Here is a 23,892-nt window from a genome sequence, read left to right on the forward strand (position 1 = left end):
CATGTGCTACAATCCTGAGAAAAGGTGACTTACACGCTACGGCTTTATTTCACAGAAAGTCACGTCACATGTTTGTTGAATTTGGAAAATTTTTGTCATCGTACTGGTATGCTACCTATATTTAGTGTCGTTAGGCTTTGAGAACCAATGTAAGTCAGAATTCGTTCTAATCTTGGATTGAAAAAAATATAACATAATGTCCCACCCGTTGAAATCCATGTTTGTTGCCATGGCCCAAAAGGCTTTTGTTACTTTTTGTAGGTAGGCCAAGACCTATGTTGCAGACTTGCAGAAAAAATAAATCTCAGAAATAAGATGTTTTCTTCATGGCATCATTTAGAGCTCATCAAGACCTTTAATTTAACACCTCATTTATCTCAATAGCCCAGGCCCAGAAAATAAGAAAGTTATTCATTGCGGTTTTAAGGTCACTCATGGCGTCATGCTCATACATGTACATGTAATCGCGTAGGGGCCTGTTCTGTTTTCAATTATTATGTAGATCTAGTCCTATTCCTTTGTCTTTTAAGCTAAAATTTGTGATCTTAACTGGGACCAAGGACTAATAGAAAACAGCAATGCGCAGGATTTGTATATGGAAGTGCCCCAACAAAACACTCCCAAAAATAACAGACGCCGCCGAAACAGGGACATGAAAAACATCTTTTAGCGTCAGATCTCATTCAAATTTCACCACAATAGGCCTATAGTTTAAATGTTGCTCTATCGGGATGAATACATTTTAGAGTGGGATGATACCTGTAAATGTGAATAGCAAGAGGTTGTGAAAGCAAGGCCAAAGTTCTAGTAGCACACAGAGTCGCAAGATCACCAAATGAGAATTTTTTTCATACAGCTGCCATAAACATTCAACTATGTAAAAACAATGATGCCATGGGGAATAACCTTTCCTTGCACATGCAAAAACAATACAAAGCAATGCCCCCACATTTGCCCTGCAATTCTAGCCAGACACTCAATGCCTCATTCAGAATGCACCTAGAGGCGCTTTTGCAACATACCTACTTTTTGCCAAAAAAATTTGGTCGTTGGATCGTCTTTTCTGTGAATTTGTATGGAAATTTCTGACTTTTTATTATTACTATCCCAATTACAGAGAGCAGTTTACTATAAGTTAAGTGTGAGCACCATCCAGATACTCGCTAGCAAGCCAATAGATGCTACTTTTTGGTGAATGGAATTAAGGGCGCCAAAAACAATGAAAAAATGTAATAACTAGGCCTAATAATGGCAGTTTTGCACCGGCCGACCACCGGCCAATTTCACCACCCCCAATATTTCGCAAATGTTATAAAAAATCTCTCAATCCCATTTCAACTTCAAGGTCAAATAGCGCCCAGCATCGTATTTTGCCGCTTTCTGAAAAATTTCAAATTCAATTTTGATGGATACTAATTTTGTTAAAGATAAATTTTGGATTGAAATCATTACCTGCATGTTTCCGTCCTACACACAAGATGTACCTTATCGCGATCGCGTCTACTGTGAGCTGAAATCATCAAGCAAATTTCTCTCTATTTTGTATGGTAGCCACGATGGAAACTTGAAAATTTTCCTTTTTTTCCTGTGTTGTTGTTCGTTAGTGGCCTGTTTCACGCCCTAGTATTCTCCTCGGTAGACACTTGGTGTTAGGAACTCAAAGGAACTCCTGTGTTCTTCCTCCGCTAAGGTCGGAGATCAACGGTGCCGTTGGGCCGCAATTAAGGCTCTAAGTTGCAATCATGAAGTACTGAGTAAGTTTTGACGAGTTGTGTGGAGGTTGTGTAAGAAGTATAGAATAAGGGTATGTAATTGGGCTTTTGTGTTGCAGCTAATATGCCCAGGAGGTAAGAAAAGGACCGACTCTATAAAAAAAGCAGGGGTAGATTCAAAGCACTTTGCCTCAAATAAGAAAGGTACACGTTACGCAAGAGGGTTAATGAAAAAGATGGAGAAGGGGGGGGGGTCGATAAAAAAACTTGAACTTTTCAGATAGAGAGTGAGAGACAAGCTAGGGGAATAGTGAAAAATAAAGGGGGAGGTAATAAGTTAACAGCGGGGGTGCCAATTTGAAGTTGACCGGGAGGGGGAGTGCCAAATTGATGCTCTCCCTTAGGGCACCATTTTGATGTTTTCCTGGGGGCGGCAAAGGGTTGTTTCATATGGGGGGCAAACTCATGTTTCAAAGAGGCTGGGGGCATGCTTTACATATGGGGCAACAAATTGACCTTAATCTGAGGGGGGTACCAAATTCACGACCTTTGGGCCGCCAATTAAATGTTTGACCGGGGAGTGTCAAAGTCATGTTTTAAGGTCACTTTTGCGCCCTTGGCAGTTAAACATGAATTTCTTGCCCCATATGTAAAACACATATGAAACATGAGGTTGCCCCCCCCATATAAAACAAGGCTTTGCCTCCCCCAGGCAAACATCAAAATGGTGCCCCAAGGGCGAGCATCAATTTGGCACTCCCCCTGTCCCCCCGGTCAACTTCAAATTGGTGCCCCTGCTGTTAATTTATTACCTCCCCCTTTCTTTTTCACTATTCCCCTCTTGTCTCTCGCTCTCTACCTGAAAAGTTCAAGTTTAAGTGTTTTTTCTCGACCCCCTCCCCCCCTCTCTCTCTTTTTCATCTGTTTCATTAACCCTCTTGCGTATCAAGTACCTTTCGCATTCGAGGCAAAGTGAAGGGAAAATTTCCAAGTTTCCATCGCGGCTACCATACAAAATAGAGAGAAATTTGCATAATTTCAGCTCACAATGCTCTTTGCAATAAGGTATCTTGTGTGTGGAACGGGAACATGCAGGTAATGATTTCAATCCAAAATTTGCTATTTTTAACAAAATTAGAAGCCAACAAAAATTGAAATTTTTCAGAAAGTGGCGAAATACGATGCTGGGCACAATTTGAACTTGAAATGGGATTGAGAGATTTTTTATAACATTTGCGAAGTATTGGTGGTGGTGAAATTGGCCAGTAGTCGGCCAGTGCGAAACTGCATTAGTGCCAATTTATGTGCATGCGACTTTCTTTGGCTTTGCATAAAATGTTTTTGCATCTGCAATCTTGGGACTCGAGCTTTCAATTTTGCTTTAACCTAATTCTAACCCAAATCTTTATATGAGATGAAAGTGTTTAACTATGATCCCCTGAAATTGCTCTGTATATTTGTGTGTGTTTCCTTGCAGACTGAGTTATTTTATACCAAGATGGTTTTGATGGGGAGTAGATGCCTTTCAGCTTTCTGTCAGAGAGTTTCACAGATGTACCAGGCATCCTTAGTTCTTCCTGAGGGATCAAAGGTAGCAGACATCAAGTGCAAAAGTCATCGGGTGAGATACTTTAGTTTTACTAGAGTCCCAGTCATGCCAACTGGTGCAGAAAACTTACCCTTGATAAGAGGGTGGACTTTCCCTCATAGTACATTTCATTTTATTCCATATTTCATTTCATTATGATTACTGTTATCCTCCTTACATGTATAAAGATTATTAGGAAATGAATTGAAATATGGAATAAAATATTTAAAATAATGAAATATGTAAATGAATTAAATAGGTAAAAGAATGAGTGAGTGACTCAATAAATGAATGCATAAAACTATTAAAGTAGACAACCAAAGAATCAAAAGTATTTTATAATGTCTTTTTGTGGTCATCATTATAAAGGGGAAGTATTACTAATCAGATATATAACTTCACTTTTTAAAATAGTGATTAGAGTTTGCAGAAATCAGCTCTCAAAAATGACTTATTTTCATGGCATATTTCTGCCTTCGTCCGTCCTCTGGCGAGCTCCAGCTGAGTGACGTCACACCAAGAGCAGTGAGCATCTGAGCTGACAGCAGCCCATTGAAGACGATCTTTCCAATCAGCGTTTTTTGCTCTTAGAATTGTTTATTCCTCACAAGATTGGTCTTATTACATAGATAAAAGTTTGAATTTTCTGAACAGTAAAATGAAATGCACATTTAACATATTTTGGTAACCGATATTTAGCTTAGAAAAAATTATTTGTTTTCAAGAAATATACGTGAATAAACAAAGCATATTTTCACTTAGAAATCATGCTTGCACCACATTGATATTATTATCAATATAAAACATAGACATTCGTCTTCACGACTGAATAAAAATTATGAAATTTAATTCCGTAGCAAGTTCAGGAACCACAAAAAAATACGGCAATATCCATCGCGAAATGATTGGAATTGCAGTTGGATTGCCGAAGCATTGCGAGGCAACAGCAGCGAACGCACTTTGTATATATATCATTATGAACCCAATAACGATAAAGATACTCTCTGTGGACAAATCTGTACGCACGTAGTTTTTTTGTGAGTGCGGGGATCCTGGTTCGAAACTCTTTGATTTTTTTTTTTTCAATTATATTCCTTCCCCGTTCCTACCAGCTCTTTTTTCTCTTTTTATTTTCATGTGAGATTCTGTTCAGTCCTGTATTTATTAAATCTTACTTCTTAATTGCTGCTTTTTATTTTCAAGTTAGATTCTCTAGCCTAGAGTCTACTAGAGGCTAGGCCTACTTTGGGCAGCGACTCCCTCACGGTAGTCACTTAAGAACCAAGTTTGAAAGGACACTCGTAAAATTACGTCACTCTCGCCGATGAATATTCATTAGATCGTGGTCGTGCGTGTTCAATACAAACTCTCTGCATGCATGCACTCAGTGTGTATTGAACACGCACGACCACGATCTAATGAATATTCATCGGCGAGAGTGACGTAATTTTACGAGTATCCTTTAAAACTTGGTTCTTAAGTGACTACCGGTACCCTGATCACTCACTTACTGGAGTGGAGCAACACAATGACGAATGCAGTAGACAAAATCGGTCTTTACAGTCCACAATTCAATAAAAACGGGCAAAGGAACACAGTTCTGATTCACGTTTGGTCTGAAGTTGTCGAAAACAGAAATTGAATGTCACATAACATGAAGAAAATGGTAAATTCGGAAGATATTGAACAGGTCAGTAAGGTGATTCAGTGCATGATGCACAGAGAGCTGATGAGCTCGTCGATTGTGTGACGTCATTATTCTCGACCGTTTTCGGCTGCGTGATTGTCGGTCTGGGGGGCTGAGAAGGGTGTCTAATAATTTCATTTCTTGCATTTCCACGACATCTATAAGACTTTTTAGTGATATATTTGTGTATAAAAAGACAATACCTTTCCATCCATATATAATTTGTCTATAATCATCACTTTCGTGAATTTTCTTCGTGTGTATCCTTTAAGAAATTATTTGACATCCTTTGAAAACATATATACAAGTATAATATGATACAACAACAAAGGAGTAAAAGAATTTATATCACAGTATAAGCAATAAAAAATGGTAGAAATATAAAAGAAATGAAAAGAAAATGTAGCAGATGTAGGAAGTCAGAAAGGCCATTGACCTGTCAAAGCCCTTGACTACTACAGTATGGTACACACAAATAGAATAGTGGCAAAAAATAATAACAGACACGAACGTATCGACATCAACCCCCCCCCCTTAGATAGATACATGTAGGCAGTTGGAATTATATTGTAACTATAAGTAGATTGCTGGTTTTGTTTCAATCTACGTTTCAATGATGAGAATGTAACAGACAACTTTAATGTATCGGGTAAAGTATTCCACAAGTCCTTTATAACGAATTATAAATTGTAGAAAGACAAAAAGAAAGAAGAACTCTTTTTTGATAATTGCAATAAAACAAATATGCATTGGCAATTTGACATAAAACAACCCTATCCTAATAGTACCACTGATAAAAAATTATGCCTTTTTAATCATTTTGCCACTACACAGTTTCATAATTTCTATGCATAAAATATTTTAATTCATATGATGTAAAGTCAATATAGGCAGTGCCGAAAAATTGCTTTGCTCAAAGTAATAAGAGCTGTCCATCAAACCTTGAACTTCAAGACCAGTCAAGCTTCTTTGGACTATTCAGCCTCGCCATCTCCACTTTTTAATGCTTTTAACCCAAATTATCATTTTTTGTCAGGCTTACAACCCATATTTTGATTAGATTAGATTTATTTATTTCCATTCAACAAAATATTGTAATATTGTAAGTAACAGTACAAGTACATGTTCAATGACATTTCATAACAAATTTGAAGATAAATTAACTGAAAAGCAGAGCTTGTATAAAGTCCCTAAACTTAGTTTTAATACTAATTAACATAACCTAAGAGACGGACAGAAAACGAGCAGAAAACGACGGAAAACAATTATTTGTTCTATACAGTGTATAAAAAAGATACTTCTCACTCTCATCTTACTTGTGTCTCACCTTTTCGTTTTCATTTCTATCACTTCGTCATTACGCAATCCTCTTCAGGGCCATTCTTGGAATTTATGATAAATCTTGACTTTAATATGTTACAAATCTAAATTTTTTAGAGACTTTGTTATTTAAAGGGTATGTAACATTACCATTTGGAAATATCTTTCGCTGTCTCTGATGTGCAGGTCCAAGTTCAGAGGTCAAAAGAAGGAGGTCACTTGTGTGACTTCACACAGGAGCTTGAGTTTGAAAAGTTGAACTTCAAATTAAACTTTCAAAATCATAATTAGTTATAGATTTCTCAAATTTTTAGATTAAACTTATCAAAATTATAATTTGTCGTAATTTCTGTCACACGTGAGCAAGAATGGCCCTTCAAGACCAATCACAAACCTTTTAAATATTTTTCTTGACATTTGTTTTAATAAAGTTTTCTGTGCTATTCTCGTCTGATTTTTGTAATTTATCAAAATCAAGATTGTTTTCTTATTTGTCGAACAGATCTATCAATGTTATCTTGTTTACTGGGTTGAAAGTCATAATTATTTACAATGTAGCAAAATGAAGTCATTGTGAAGGTGGACTTGCCTTTAATTCTTTTTAACTTTTTTTTTAATTTGAATTTGATGTCTTAAACAGTTGATGTTAGATGCCGGTCTAATCAGACAGGCAAGCCCAGGAACCTTTCACCTTTTGCCCTTGACCTTGCGGGCGCTTGAAAAGCTGATCAAAGTCATTGACACAGAGATGCGAAAGGTGGGAGGTCAGAAAATTGCCATGCCAGGAATGACCCCCTCCTCCCTCTGGAAGACGTCTGGAAGGTCAGTGACACTAGGGAATATTGCCTTTGTTGATATTCTTGAAGTAGAACTTATTAACTTCCCATATCATTACAGGTACATGTAGCAGGTGGGCACTTTCCCCACCATGATGATAATGGTGAAGATAATGATGATGATGAAAATGAAAATGATTGTAATAATGATGATAGTAATAATAATAATATAACAATAATAATAATTATAATTGTAATGATAATTATGGTGGTGGTGATGATGAACTGAAACGCATTTTATATACAAATGAAATATTGTTTAAAATTAATTTAGCTCAACAAAAAGAGTGTACTTTTTATGTACACCGTGAAACAGTTACTCATCTACTTTGTGAATGTACATGTATTAAACATATATGGGACAGGTTTGAACAATGGATACATATGAATATTATTGTTCATTTACTCATTGCTTATTCCTTAAATTGTTTACTATTATGTGAACCTGACAGTTCAATTTATATATTTGTTGCAATCACTGTTTTACTGTATTTCGTTGTTATTAATTTGGTTTGTCATTGAAAAGATATCTTGTTATGCTTGAATAATAATAAAATCCCTGTGGAGGGGAAACAAATTTTTTAAAAAATGATGAGGATGACGATGATGACAGAAGTAGAAGTTGCCTTATATCAGACATATTAATAGAGGAAAATATTTTTTGTATTTGTAGTACATGAACTCTATTCTGTGGGATGCACAAGGCACTGATTGTCATTTAATTCTTGGTTTCATTCACAGATTTATTTTCATATTCAAAGCTGCATAGATGGCATAAGAGAATACAGTAACTCTATGAATTTAGAAAGGTCACATGACACTGTAGAATCAGAAAAATTAAGATGGTCTTTAATCAGTGATGGAATATGTTTTGTTCGGTTTAAATTCAATTCGTCTAATGCCAGTTCGTCCAATCACCAACCTGTCTACTATCATTTGGTCTACCATCAGTTCGTACACTATCCACATGGTCTAATTGCCAATTCATCCATTCTCCATTTGTCTAATAACCAGTCGGTCAAATGGCCATTTTATTTAGTCCATATACCGTTTGGTCTAATTGGACTAAGTGTTAATTGTGCAAAACGAATGAAAATGAAATGGATATTAGACAAACTGGTTATGAGATGAACTAATATTAGATGAAATGGTGATTAAACGAACCGATGATTGGACCAGATGGCTGATAGACAAAATGTTGATGGGAAAGGCATGAGACTGAATGAAAGTGAATGAACGAGTTGGCAGTGGACAAATAGGCAATTTACCGTTCTGGGGCCTGTCGCAGAAAGGGTTAAATAAACGCAAGTCAAAATATCAGTTAAGCGCAAGTCCCAAATGCGGGTGCTTCATTGGCTGAAAATCAAGTTGCGCAAGATTTTTTGAGTTGCATTTGATTTGCAACAATGGGCCCCTGATGAATCATATTTCCTCTGAAATCTCCCCTCTTTTCCTGCTAGACAGGTATTCCGAATATGGTCCAGAGCTGATAACCTTACGTGATCGCCATGATGTTGAATACTGTTTGGGCCCAGTAAGTAATTCCTGCTTTATAGTTATCTTGATATTTGTCGCTGATAGAGGTTCTATAACTGTAGATTACAAGATTATTAAGTCTGGGAAGTGGGAACTATGTCCTATATATTTCAAATCGTGTATTTTCAGTTTCACCATTGGCAAAATAAACTTTAACATTGTGACATAATTGAAATGTTGTGTCCCTGACTAGGGCCTGGGACGTAGTAGTATCTTGCGTTGTCTTATCGTGATTATGACATGATGCACATGTATACTGTTGATGCGCAGTTACATATGATGCGTATCTTTTTCTACGCGTCTTCTGATGCCCAGATGTGAGACCAGGGAAAATACAAAGGTATAATTTGCGTCAACTTTGCATGCAAAGTCAGTTCGCGCAGAATGACAGAGCAAACTAAACTGCAAATAATATACCCATCTCTTCATGATATGATATATAGGGCAATACAGTTTTGTCATTCACCAGCTGAGATGTCTGATACAGGTAATAATAGAAAGTAAAATATCATTTATAGGAGACAGGGGGGGGGGTTGACTGCTTGACTTTTTTTTCATCATTATGTAAAGTTACATGTACATTTGTGTGTATTGCCAAAATATATTTTGTAGCTGTGTCCTGTTAAAAGGTGATCATATCATAACTTTATTCGCAAATATTATTTTGTGATTGTTTTTCGTTTTTTTCAGACACATGAGGAAGCAGTAACGGATATAATAGCCGGAGAAAAGATGCTGTCTCACAAACATCTGCCCATAAAACTTTATCAGGTAATGTTCAGAGCGAGTTTTTTAAGCTAGAATCACCAAACCAAAATACCAATTTACGACATGGTTTCTGCAGGAGAGCAATTAGGTGATTTTTTTATCATCACCGAGTCTACCCCATATCAAGACTGACCACTGCATGCCATACTGTGTCATTTAAATGTAAAGGAGAGCGATTGCAGTGAACAATTATTTCAAGAGAAAGCCTTTAAAATCAAGGTTAATTGACACCATATTATAATAGATCGAGATCTGGTACAATGAAATCAAGTCATCATGAAATCTTAGGTGAAAACTTATAATTCTGATGATAACTAACACAAAAAGGTGTATGTAGGACAATGCATTGATATTGCTTGGAAAAATATCCAACATCTTTTGGAATTCCGTAATTATTTTGCTAATTTCTCACATGTTTCCAAAGCCATTTGACACGTTTTTTTCATTCATTCATACAAATCCTTGGGTGGTCATTTTATTGGATTCTGTTCGAACCCATTTTGAGATCGTTACAACAACTGGTATTCATGTTTATCCTTGGAAATACCTAGTATGCATGTAGGTCAACCATGCACAGTTTGACCCAGGAAGGATAGGCCAAATTTGAATCATGCAAGACATGTCTACACTGGAAGCAAGGCACTTAATCATGTTTCTCATAAAAGTATGTAAAAATGAATGAAATGTATTGGCACAAAATTTGTCTAAATATAACCAATTTTAAAATTTGAATTTTGTGACATCACATGCAAACACCTCCCATACATGTGATGTGATATAAATTTCTCACACTGTCTTTTTTTCTAAGAAATATTACAAATGGTTTTGCATTGTGCATTCAAAATATTATTTGCCTTACTTGCTGTATTTTCCGTATTCAAGATCACAAATAAATTTCGAGATGAAATGCGACCAAGATACGGATTGCTTCGTGGACGGGAATTCCTAATGAAAGGTAAAATTCTCCTTGTTTTATTTTGTTCTTTGGAATTTGTTAGATTCTTTCTCTCTTTATTTTTTAATCATCAAACTAGGTATTCCAATAATTTTCACTTTCCTTTAACAAGCACTTCAACCTATCAAAATACAATTTCTTATGAAGGTCCTTTGATTTGGAATGAATTACCAATTACAATAAGACAGAGTCCAACACTGAATACTTTTAGAAGAAAAATGAAATCTTTACTACTACATATTACATGTACCTCTAAAAATGTAACAGTATGATATTTTGAATACGAAATGTATGCTTGTGTGTTTGTGGGTTTTTGATAATGAATGGTGTATGTGTGTCGATGTTGATGTATGGGTGTATGATTTAACTGTACTATTTTCAATTAATTTTACTTTGCTACTTTTAATCAACAATTCAAAATTTAAATCTGATCTGTATGGAGATTGGCTTTTAATATAAGGCTCTGCCTTTCTGCCTCTCCTAATACTTTCATTTGTACATTTGTATTACTTGTTTTAAATGTTGTCTTTAGCTATACTCCTTTATGTCTACATCTTTATTATTTTTTTTAATGAAAGTATTGAATAGAATAAATGAAAGTATTATTGATATGTATTTGTTTGTTGTTATTTATATATCATGAAGTTTCATTGTTTCATTGATTTATGTTGTTGCGAACTATCCTTTGCCAAGCAGGCCCTTCTGGCTTCAGTGGCACTTCATGCTTATCCAACTTATTGTACTTAGTCATTGAATGATTTGTTATTTTTCTAGACATGCTCACTTGTAACTTGAAATTATCCTTTATCATGAATTGTAAATAAAGACAAGAATGGAAAAAATCAATTCAAATCATACCGAACATCGCTGTTTAAACAAATTGTGTAGATTACGTAATGTGTACACATAAGGTAATAAATGTATCAACATATAGTTGGACAGATAGATAGATTTGTTGAATTCATCATCAGGAACCAGAATATTTATGTTATTTGTACTCCAACAATTGTCTGTTATCGATGATGCATCTTGGTTTAGAAAATGCTATTGAGGGGAGGATATGGTCATATCCACTCCATATTAGTTATAAGTGAATATGAGTGTATTGACTTCATTTGAAGCAATTACTAGTAGTCATTGTCTTACTCTTTTCTTTTCAGATTTGTACTCATTTGACTCTAGCATAGAGAAGGCTGAGGAGACGTATAGATATGTTTGTGAAGCATACAAAGAAATCTTCAGCATTCTTAATCTCCCAATTGTACAAGGTACAGTACCTATGAAATCGCAAATTGGTGATTTGGAGAAGTGAAATTCATGATAATTTATGTACATGTATATAGGATTAAGGATAAGCAAGAAGCCTTCAACTTTGCTTCAGACGATGTACACATTACAATGTGTTCTATGAAAATTAGATACATGTACTAATGATATAATATGGACCGTTTATTTAGCGCAGCTACTTTATTAACATACGTGTACATGCTGTAGCCGAGCCTCCATATACATGTAGGTGCTCAAGCATTCAATACATTTCTTCCTACCTGGTACCCATTCTCCTCTTCTAGGTTGAGTGCAGCACAATGTGGGTAAATTTCTTGCTGAAGAAAAATGCGCTATGGTTGGGAATGGAACTCGTGTCCTCCAGATTGAAAGATGAGAGTCATAACCACTAGACCACAACACCCCCAGGCGGGGGGTAAATTCATCCAAGGCCTCTAGAGGCATTCAAAGGTACAGCCTTGGATGCTGTACCCAATTGATTGGTCACAATGCCCCTCTTTTACCTTTGGTATTATTGTGATCTAAACTTTTTTTCTGAATCCAAGGAAAGAGGAGGAGGAGAAGAAGAAGAAGAAGAGGAAGGAGAAGAAGAAGAAGACGAGGAAGGAGGAGGAGAAGGAGAAGAAGAAGGAGGAGAAGAAGGAGAAGAGGAAGGAGGATGAATGGAGATGAAGATGTAGACAAAGATGGAGGAGAAGGTAGAGGAGGAGGAAGAAGAAGGGGGAAGAAGGAGGAGAAGCATGAGGAATAAGGAGAAGAAGAATGAGAGGAAGAAGGAGGAGGAAGTGGAGGAGTGACTTGTCTTTGTTCTTATTATTCTATTGCCATTAATATTCTCGTTTCAGCTGTCGGTGCTACTGGAGCTATTGGGGGATCATCCTCCCATGAATTTCACCTGTTATCTGACATAGGGGAGGATCAGGTGTACCACTGTTCAAGGTGTGGTTATGCAGTCAACCAAGAAACAATAGGTGAGCATATAATTCAAGATTCTCCACCATGTCTGCAAATGACTGATATTGCACTTCGTATTTTGGATGATTGATTAATCCAGGCCTTGCTTCAGGTCTACATGTAAACATCAGTGGGTGATTTCAATTACGGTGTTGTAATGGCAACGCTGACATGGACCGACAGCTACCACACCATGCTTGAAATGGGGCTGGTGTTGGGATTAACCTAGTAAAATATGACATAGTTCAGGTGGTTATGGATTAGATCTCACAGGGCGGAGAATATGCCTTTTAGATAAGCGATTCTTCACTGAAATAGTTCTATAAGTGATGTAAAAGTTCAGAAGGTAACTACAGTTTTTAGAATTATTTTTCATACACAATATTTGACCTGTGATCTCACTGGTGGACACATAGTAATCAAGGTACAAATGGATAAGTCATTTTATTTTTCAGTCCTGAAAAAGGAAAAACAGAATTCAGCTCTGTGGTTCTGTTTAAAAAAAAAAGCAAATCACAACCCGCTTTTCGCTCTTTTATTTTGTTTTTGCTTTTCTTTGTTTACCAAGGTCAATGTGTAAAATTGCTGGATAGAAAATTAGGACATTGTTGGATTTCCATAGAGTTGAAGTTGATCGGATCAATCATAACCCTTTGTAAGACGGGGCCGAGGACTCCTTTGATCGTTGCGTAATATAGACGTTCTGAATTTTAGCCTGATTTCCTTCCAATCTTGTCTCCTGGGGCTTTCATAAAACTTGCAATAATTACAACTTTGCAATAATAGTTAAAAGCTACTGAAATTGTTAAATCTAATTGGCTGATAGTAATATTGTTGTAGACATGGTGTCTTTGTGAAATGGGACCCAGGCTTTACATTTACTCTAAATCAAAACTTGCAATAATTACAACTTTGCAATAATAGTTAAAAGCTACTGAAATCGTTAAATCTGATTGGCTGATAGTAATTTTGTCGTAGACATGGTGTCTTTGTGAAATGGGACCCAGGCTTTACATTTACTCTAAATCAAAACTTGCAATAATTACAACTTTGCAATAATAGTTAAAAGCTACAGAAATCGTTAAATCTGATTGGCTGATAGTAATATTGTCGTAGACATGGTGTCTTTGTGAAATGGGACCCAGGCTTTACATTTACTCTAAATCGACCTGGTGCATTCTAGAACTGGATGGTCCTTGTACAAAGCGTATGGGAAATACAGAATTCAGCAATCAAAAGTTTCATATACATCAAGCCCTAGAGCATTTACCAAGCCCTTGATTCATCTTGAGACCTGCCACCCCCAAACTAACAATAAGTCACTAAAAATGAAATGGCTATTTAGCTCAAAAAAGCACATCCTAAGGTTTAAATTGATACAAAGCTTGTCAGAAAATTGAGAAGAAAACAAGGTGTGAAATTTGTGGTTCACTCCAAAGTCAAACATGAGATGTGCACACTTTGCACACTCCAAGTAGTCCAGAAAAAAAGTTCTGTAAATAAAGAATCTTAAAAGTTTATTAATATGAAGAAAACTGTTTACCCTTTTATGTAAGCATATTTTCTAAGTTTTACTTTTTGAATACCAAATTATTGTTAAAGCTGTTTACGAAGAACATTTTCTGACGACTTGTTCTCGGGGTGGCTGGTCACATTTGGACCGAGGTGTAACTGCTTTAACCATTTTCTTTTTACATCGATAGAGGGCATACCTTCATGCCCAGTTCACCTGTCACGGCCTGAATGCCCCATGGGGTTAAGGCAAGGCATCGAGGTGGGCCACGCCTTTTTACTGGGCACTAAGTATTCCAAGACCTTCAAAGCGGACTTCTTTGATGAAGAGGGCAAGTCTAGGTAAATGATTTCAAAATTTGGTAATGAATTATTCTTAATGGTAATTGTTCTAACACTACAAGTTATAAGGACTATATCACTTCTAATTAGAGAATTACATGTATCTTTTTCTTGTATTGGAGATCCATAGAGAATTCAAGTTTATATTAATAAAAGCAGAATAATTGAATAAACTTAGTAAAGAAATATTTGGTGAAAATTCATCAGAGTTATGATTTCAACAAGATTTTGTGACATCACATATAGGAGCAGCACCCCCTGTTGTCAATCAGCAAAAAATAATCAACCTAATAATTTTCTATTAGGTTACAGTAAAATTATTTCACTTGTGTCATCAAAATTAAGAGACAGTTCATGTGCAATTATTTCTTTCAATTTCTCACTCATCATGAAAGATTAGTGTGTAATGATTGTTAATATAAATGCACTTGGCACTCAACCGGAAGTGTTAATACATTGTAAATGAATGTGGAGTACTTACAGGTGAAGTCTTACCTTTAAAAAAAATCCTTTTCAAGTCCACACCGTAGTCATCAATGTTTATTTTCTTTCTTTGGTTCACTTCTATGTAGGGGGATTTTGAATATTTTATCATTGAAATTGACTAAGTTGAGTTGAATCTTCTTTTTTTTTGACAGATTAACAGAGATGGGTTGTTATGGACTGGGTGTAACCAGGATACTGGCTGCGGCTATCGAGGTCTTATCATCAGATAAAGAGATCAGATGGCCACGGGTCATAGCACCTTACCAGGTCTGCATAATATCCCCAAAGGTAGGTAGGTACCTGCGTTTGTAGAGGTGTTGTGGATCAGTGCTTATAAGCCTCTGGACTCGAACCACGTGGCTCAGGGTTCAAATCCCTCTGCAGCGCTCTCTCCAGACTCTGTTTAAACCACTTGGCTCAGAGTTCAAATCCCTCAGCAGCACTCGTTGTGTCTTCAGGAAAGGCATTTATCTGCATTTGCCACTCTCTACCCAGGTGTACTAAATAGGTAGCCAGTAGGAAGAAAAAATCCTCGAATGCCTGATGGGCAGAAATCACAGGGGCAGGGGGAATTCAAGTATGGCTTAATCTAGCTGTCAGACATTTTGTTGCACTATAGCATAATGTGGCATAGCTCATTTTAAACCATAATAGATTGGAGTTGTTATGATAATAATACCTATGATTTATATAGGGTCTTTTCGATATTGATTAAATGCTCAAGGTGCTTAGAAGAGAGCAAAACATAAAAGTAAAGAAAATTAAAGAGAAGTACATGCAAGGGTAAATTAAGAATGAGGAAAATGTCTGTCTTCAAACCTAGTACCTGCTGGTGAACAAATGTAATTTTAGGCTGCTCTTAAAGGATGTTGCAGAGTTTGAGTTCTTCAGCTCCTTTGGTAGTGAACTCCACAGGGATGGTCTGGCATGAGCAAAGGCTCAATCGCCCCAGGATTTTTTGATAGTGGAATATATAAAAGACTAGATTGGGATGATCGTAGTGTGCGTGCAGGTTGATAGTGGTGTATAAGAGCCTTCTTGTAAATCGGGTAAGGATACATTATGATTTGAGTTGACTCTTGCTGTTTTCACAGGAAGGAGGAAAAGAGAGCTCTGCTATACACCTAGCCGAGTGGCTATATCAGGATGTGTGTCTTCACGCACCTCATCTTGCATCAGACATGCTATTGGATGATAGAGGTCACATGACTATTGGAAGGCGGGTGAAGGATGCTTCACGTATTGGGTATCCATTGATCATTGTTGTGGGCAAGAGGGTGAGTTGTTTTAAGTTACTCGATGAGGTATGTAAACTGAGTTGTTTCAAAGCAGATACGAACCAATAGCGCCATCTCGAGTCCTCAACTACTCTTACCTGGCCAGTTTCGTGACCCGCAATGCTAGTGCAGTCTAGTAATATAGACCCACTTGAATGATAACATGCTAATTAACTATACAATACATTTATACTGCAATAATTATTTTACCAAGTAGCAAGACAATTACTTTTCCTCTCAAAACATTAGTTTCTCTGTACAAATACAATTATAGGTCAATTATGGTCTGTAGTCTGTAGTATTAGTAGATATGGGGGGTGTTTCACAAAGATTTAAGTATGACTTAGAGTCGCACTTAATAGTCTGGTCAGTTAGCGAAATTATGTGGACACGGTGGACAAAAGCGTGATTTTTTCTCCAGACCTTTATGTATAAGAATTAAGAATGGGGTATGCTCCCAAAAATCTGGCTGCAGGAACAGTGAAAAAATGGGTGAAAATATCAGAATTTATGAGTTCAGATTTGTCTGATATATAGACTAGCGCTAGTGCAAAACTCAATAGCAGTGCATTTTTTTGCATTGGATTAGTTCTTGAATTCAGACCCATTTTGAACAGATCTTCTGTTTGTCCTTGCATCTCAATGCACTAAATATTTAAAGCAGATACTAAACAAGCCGAAGGGTGACGGTGGAGGGGGTTGAATGTCGATGTGTATGTACATATTTTGGTCTTTGGAAGATTTGCAAGACACATTTTTTGCATGTGTCGGAAATTGTGTTGCCATGGTAACAGTGTATTATTGCAAAAATAAGGTAAAAATCTTGCAGTTAGAACCACTTCCTCTGTTTTTAAACGATTCTCATGAAATTTGGCACACACATTGTTCTTGAGGTGAAGATGTCTAAGACACAGTTTTGTGTGTCTTTCAGAAATCTTGTTGCCATGGTAACAACATATTATATGGTCAAAATTGAGAAAAAAACTTACAATTCAAACTGCTTCATCAGTTTTCAATCAATTTTCATGAAATTTGGCACACACATTGGTATTGAAGTAAAGATCATGTACTAGGCACTTTTTATGTGTGCTTCAGAAACTGTGTTGTCATGGTAACAAAATATCATATGGCAAAATTTAGGTAAAAAACTTGCAATTTGAACTACTTCATCAGTTTTGAACCAATTCTCATGAAATTTGGCTCACACATTGGCCTAGGGCTAAAGATGTGCAAGAACCTTTTTTTTGCACTTGTCAGAGAGTGCATTACCAGGGTAGCCACAAATGATAGCCAGAAATGTAGGAAAACATATTGTGGATCAAACTTCTCCCCGTTTTTAGTCAGTGCTTATAAAAATTGGAAGAAATATTCATCTTGGGGTAAAGATTCATATTAAATTCTAAATGTCTTCTCTGCATTAAAATGTGGGGGTATTAATCACCTTCATTAATATTTCAGGGTTTGGGGGGAAGGGGCAGGATTAGTCCTTTAAATCTGACATCAAAGAAGGTTAAAGGCAGTGGCCATTAGAAACATAAAAATGATAAACACTCTTAAAAAACGCATCCCCTTAAGGGCATATAGGCTGGAGGTACACTGGGTGAATATGAAACCTTCCGCTGAAGCAGGGGAGTTCCAACACTGGCAAGCAAAACAAAATGTGTACCCCTTCTACTTTCAACAGCTGATTTTCCAAACCTTAGTTCCACCTCTCCAAGATGTGCACCCCTCCCCATACCACTTTTAGTTCTACTTCCCCATGCTCAAACCAGTCTACACCTTTGTCCCTCAGGGGTCAATGCATTTTTAAAGCTAGACATTACCCTTTTTTTTGGGGGGGGGTCTTTAGAAAATGGCCTCATGAAAATTACAGTTAAAGGATTATGACTAGGAACTTAACCCCCCCCCCCCCGAAAAAATAGGGGGCTGATATACTTTTTAGCAGAAAATGCCCCCCCCCCCCCTCAAAGGTAAGAAGAGTCATTTGCACTTCAGACCATTCATTTGAAGTTTAATGCATTCTGATTTGATGAAAAAATTGTTTACAGCACCCAATTAACCATTGTTTATTTATATTCTCCTACTCAGTCTTTTATTCATATTCATATTCCGTTCCTACTCTTTCTTTTTAACTTTCACATCACTCTTGATTTTGAGCTTCACCATGCCATCTCCTGTTTCCTGTCTCTATCTAAGTATATTTTTTCTGACATATTTTAAAGTGTACCTTTAATCATGCAACTAATTATAGAAATATAAATATATACAAAAATCTACTTGTTTTAGAAATTCACTTGCAATCTATGACTCAGAAACATACAATATCAAAAATATACCTATGTGCACAATAGATTTTAGCCTTATATTTTCTTTCATTTAATTTTTTCAGTATATTTCTGTGACAGCCCCTGCTTCATGCTTCAAATTAAACATTGATTAATTGGACACCGGAAACATTTTTTTTTTCAAAGCAGAATGTTTGAGGCTTTAAATTAATATGCTGAAGTGTAAAGGATTCCCCCCCCCCTTTTTTTGGGGGGGGGTTAAGTTCCTAGTCGTTATAATTTCCTTTTACGCTTTATGTGGCAATTTTCTAAAGCCCCCCCCCCCAAAAAAAAAAAAATGTAAGGTTTTTTTTTAAGAGTGTTTAAGTTCCTCATGGTCATGGCCTTTAACCTTCTATATTTTTATGTTGTCAGTTTTTAAGGACCTTCTCCGCCCCCCCCCCAAAAAAAAAACCTATAAATATTATTGAAGGTGATTAATATATATATGACGTTATAAAGGGGAATCAAACCCAAATAAACACTTGTTTTTAGAGGAAAATGAAAAATCAGACAAGTTTATAGGTCAAAGTTTGAACAATATCGGACAAACCATAAAAAAGTTGTGAACATATTAAAGTTATAAACATTGGTAATCACTATACCCTTGAAGACTTCAAATTGACCGCATATGTGATGTCATAGTGATGTAAGAAGGCAAGGACCACTCTTCCATGTACTGGAATAATTAATTAGCTAAAAAAAAAAATTTCAAAAGTTTTACTTCAAATTATATCTTTCTTTCATGAGGACATAACACATATAGTTACCGGGTTTATATTACGGCCCCAATGGAATAGGGATTTAGGAGAAAACCAAAAATCCTGATAACTAAGTACTAGTCTTATGGGAACGTTGTCCTTGCGGCCTCACCCCTTGTCATAATTTACTTACCCAGTTGCCAATTGAATTCTACATATACAAGTAGCCTTAGGGATCTTAATTTTATAGCAGCCATAGCTTTATTTTGCTTGTCCGATTTCTTTAAAACTTTCACCATTCTTATTTTTCTCCTTTTCCATGCACACAACATTATGACCAATTAGGCTTGATTCCCTTTTAATACTGAATATGAATCTTTACCCAACATGAATATTTGTGTCAACTTCTATGAGCACAGGCTGAAAACTGAGAAGTAGACTGATCCACAATGAGTTTTCCCCATATTTCTGGCCAAATGTGGTTACCAAGGCAATGCACTCTCTGACAAAGGTTCTTGCACATCTTTACCTCAAGGCCAATGTGTGAGCCATAATTATTTCACGAGAATTGGTTCAAAACAACAACAACAAAAAAACTGATGAAAAAAGTAGTTCAAATTGCAAGGTTTTTTTTTCCTAAATTTTGCCATATAATATATGTTGTTCCCATGGCAACACGATTTTGGAAACACACACAAAAAGTGCCTTGTACATCTTTACTTCAATACCAATGTGTGTGCCAAATTTCATGAAAATTGATTGAAAACTGATGAAACAGTTTGAATTGTAAGGTTTTTTCCCCAATTTTCACCAGATAATATGTTGTTGCCATGGCAACAAGATTTCTGAAAGACACACAAATATAAGTATTGGACATCTTCACCTCAAGATCAATGTGTGTGCCAAATTTCATGAGAATTGGATGAAAACAGAGGAAGTAGTTCCAACTGCAAGATTTTTACCTTATTTTTGCAATGGTACACTGTTACCATGGCAACACAATTTCCAACACATGCAAAAAATGTGTCTTGCAAATCTTTCCCCCAAGACCAAAATATGTACATACACATCAACATTCAACCCCCTCCACCGTCACCCTTCAGCTTGTTTAGCATCTGCTTTAAATATTTGGTGCATTGAGATGCAAGGACAAACAGAAGATCTATTCAAAAAGGGTCTGAATTCAAGAACTAATCCAATGCAAAATAATGCACTGCTATTGAGTTTTGCACCAGCGCTAGTCTATATATCAGACAAATCTGAACTCATAAATTCTGACATTTTCACCCATTTTTTCACTGTTCCTGCAGCCAGATTTTTTGGAGCATACCCCATTCTTAATTCTTATACATAAATAAAGGTCTGGAGAAAAAATCATGCTTTTGTCCACCGTGTCCACAAGTAGGGCATTTTTGACGCTAACAGACCAGACTATAAGTGCCTAGTTGCGCGAGGTATAAAAGGCTTGACCGCATTGGTCAGATCATGCAAAGAGGACGCGCACTACTGCGTACTGATCAATAAGATTGCGCGTTGCATTTCAGATACGCGTCGGCATTTAAGTGCGACCTAAGTCATACTTAAATCTTTGTGAAACACCCCCATGAAGTGGTATATTTTAAGAGTATGTATTTATAACACGCAGTCAATGAGAGACCACTTACAGTTCACTCCCACTTTAATTTATTTGATGAGATATGTAAAGGGCGGTTCTATGACATTTGCTTCAGCAATATGAATTGTTTCAATATGTCATGCATATGTTCTGTGATGCTTAGTATATTACCTTATCTTTTTAGATCTTATCAGATGGGCAATTTCATAAAGTATTAAGATCTGACCCACTGTATGTTCTTGAAATAATTGGCCTGTTTCTAAGACTGCGTTTATGAGGCCTAAGCCAAAGTCATGATTTGAATATTTATTCCAAACGCAAACCTAAATCATGGTAACTGCAGTATCAGGGTTTAAGTCGACCCTCCTAACGCCATTTCTACCTCACTTCAGGCCTAGCCAGTGCACATCGTAAGTTTGACCCAGGTCTTTTTGGTCAACTTCAAAGTGGGTTTAATCGCGAATGATACGGGACGTCCATTTTCAATGCATGTGCACTGCTACTGCATGAAGTGAAAGCGAAGAATAGCAATGGCAGCGCGCAGTATGGCATAAACACAGAAGTAGACCAACACAATGACGTTATAGAATCATGATCCACATCACCATTACATTTATTTGACCTATTTCGAATATGATGCTGCAGAAACATCTTTCCAAATGCCCTTTTTTCCGTGTTTGGTGTTTATGATTTGAAACAGGAATACTTTTTAGTTTTGATTAAATGCAATCATGATTCTGCAGAATCGTCTTTTGAATCGTGATTCTAGGATAAAAAATTGGCACATAAACGTACCCAAGATGTAACACTATCAAATTATCATTGCTTGATTTTGAAGTAAGGAAAGCATGGAGATAAAGGGGGATGGATGTTCAAAAGATTAATGATCTTTTCCCTGATATTGCTACAGATAAGCTTACTATTCAGTGTCTTAAGGCCACCGCACACCTTACGACCCGACTGGCTTGCGACTGGGTGAGGGGATGTGACATCACAGCTCTTGTCAACTTGAGAGTCGCAGACCGGTCAGAGACAAGTCACAAGGAAAATCAGAAGGATTTGACATGTCGTATCCTAATGACTGAATCACAAGCTCAATCCAACCACCACCCAATCAGACAGCAGAATTGCATAAGGCGTATTATGATGAACAAAGCGCATACGCAGTAGTAAGCGCAATTTCTCAGACGCTATGCCAAAGAGCAAAAAGCGCATGCGTGAGTCGCAGATCGGATCGCAAGGTGTGCGGTGTCGAGGCTTATGACTGCCTTGCGACTCATCTCCACTCACTCAGTCGCAAGCCAGTCGGCGACCAGTCGGGTCGCAAGGTGTGCGGTGGCCTTTATTCCCTATTACATTCCTCTGATTTCCAGGCACTGGAACCGGATCCCAAGTTTGAGGTGATCAACACGGCAACGGGAAGCACAGAATATCTATCAAAAGTGGAGTTACTTCAGCAAATGGAATCCATCACTGTCTTATGATGATTCGCAATGAACTAGAAAATTATTCTTGGTGCTACATTGATGAAGGGATTCTAGACAGTAAGTGCTTGTGGTCTGTCATCAAGTTGCATGTATATGGTGGACTATACTTCAGAAGGACGAGGAGGAGAAAAAGAATGCTCATGCATTAAAGTACAGATCCCAGTTTCTTTTGTAACCTCTTCCATCCAAAGAACTACTTTTTAAGATGGTTGCATTCAACACTTATTAAGGATTGAGATTATCCTACTTAGAGGGCAAGTCAACCCTAGAAAAGGGTTGATTTGGATTAATAGATATTAATCAAACAAGAATAGTGCTGAAAATTTCATCAAAATCGGATGTTCAACAAGAGAGTTATGAAATTTAAAAGTTTCGCTTATTTTTCACAAAACGGTGGTATGCACAAAACAGTGATATGCAAATGAGAGTTGATGATGTCACTCACTATTTCTTTTGTTTTCATTGTTTGAATTGTACAATATTTCAATTCTCACAGATTTGACAATTAGGTCCCTCTTGGTTGAACCACAAAATGTTCAAACAGTGGCAATTCCACATGTTCAGGGAGAAATATAACCTTGTTTTTCAAGACAATAAGGAGAAAATTGAAGTAACTTATATTTCATGTAATAACATACATCAGTCCCCTCATTTGCATACCAACCAGGATGTGCACATAACTGTTTTGTGAAATTAAGCAAGACTTCTCATAACTTTCTTATTTTACATCCGATTTTGATAAAATTTTCAGTGTTATGCTAGTTTGATTTTGCTCTTTTTATTTCAAATAATTTTTGTTGGGGTGGACTTGTCCTTCAACACACTGTACAGGAGGTGTATTAGGGTTTTGTATTCTGGTGACATGATTGATGCTCTAGTGCCCACATTACCAGGTCCCTCGGAGGGGACCTTAAGCTGTCTGTCCTCTGGTTGCTTGCTTACAAGCTGTCATGCTTTATTAGCAATCAGGTAAACACTCACTACGTTTTACCAGGCATGTGAGAGGGAGACCCTGGGGCCTGTTGCATAAAACTTTTTACCTGAGAAAACTCAGGTAAAAACTGAAAACTAAGGTTAGTCTGATTTCTGCCATTGACTTTAACACAGGGCAAAAACTCCGGTAAAAACAACCTGAGTTTTCTCAGGTAAAAAGTTTTATGCAACGGGCCCCTGGTTTTACCATTGACCGCTTTCAAAACTTTTTATATATTTCCCATAGGCTAGGGCAGGGACCATCGGATCCCAGTGGATACTAATTTTTTTTTTTGACAGCCTTGAATCTTGACATTTATGTGCCTCTTTTATATATGGGGGGTGTTTCACAAAGATTTAAGTATGACTTAGGTCGCACTTAAATGTCGACGCGTACATGATATGCAACGCGCAATCTTATTGATCAATACGCAGTAGTGCGCGTCCTCTTGGCATGATCTGACCAATGCTGTCATGCCTTATATACTGCGCGCAACAAGACATTAAAGTGCGACTCTAAGTCATACTTAAAT

General features: G+C 36.8%; 1 protein-coding gene across 1 annotated transcript; it reads left to right on the top strand.

The window, feature by feature from the left end:
- On the top strand, positions 1 to 22,768 carry LOC121424438 (probable proline--tRNA ligase, mitochondrial). Its single transcript, XM_041620124.1, has 12 exons — positions 1 to 149; positions 3,190 to 3,333; positions 6,948 to 7,129; positions 8,608 to 8,677; positions 9,370 to 9,450; positions 10,330 to 10,402; positions 11,563 to 11,670; positions 12,535 to 12,660; positions 14,347 to 14,497; positions 15,136 to 15,271; positions 16,078 to 16,260; positions 22,274 to 22,768. Exons 2-12 carry the CDS (start codon positions 3,211 to 3,213, stop codon positions 22,382 to 22,384), a joined length of 1,344 nt encoding a protein of 447 aa, XP_041476058.1. The 5' UTR covers positions 1 to 149; positions 3,190 to 3,210; the 3' UTR covers positions 22,385 to 22,768.
- Positions 22,769 to 23,892: the final 1,124 nt, after the last annotated feature.

Source organism: Lytechinus variegatus, chromosome 11, assembly GCF_018143015.1.
Source record: "Lytechinus variegatus isolate NC3 chromosome 11, Lvar_3.0, whole genome shotgun sequence".
NCBI classification, from domain to species: domain Eukaryota; kingdom Metazoa; phylum Echinodermata; class Echinoidea; order Temnopleuroida; family Toxopneustidae; genus Lytechinus; species Lytechinus variegatus.

Coding starts and splice junctions, on each gene's coding strand:
- LOC121424438 (XM_041620124.1), top strand. CDS start 3,211: ATGGTTTTGATGGGGAGTAGATGCCTTTCAGCTTTCTGTCAGAGAGTT. Junction 8,678..9,369: donor TTGAATACTGTTTGGGCCCA/GTAAGTAATTCC, acceptor CGTTTTTTTCAG/ACACATGAGGAAGCAGTAAC. Junction 11,671..12,534: donor TAATCTCCCAATTGTACAAG/GTACAGTACCTA, acceptor TTCTCGTTTCAG/CTGTCGGTGCTACTGGAGCT.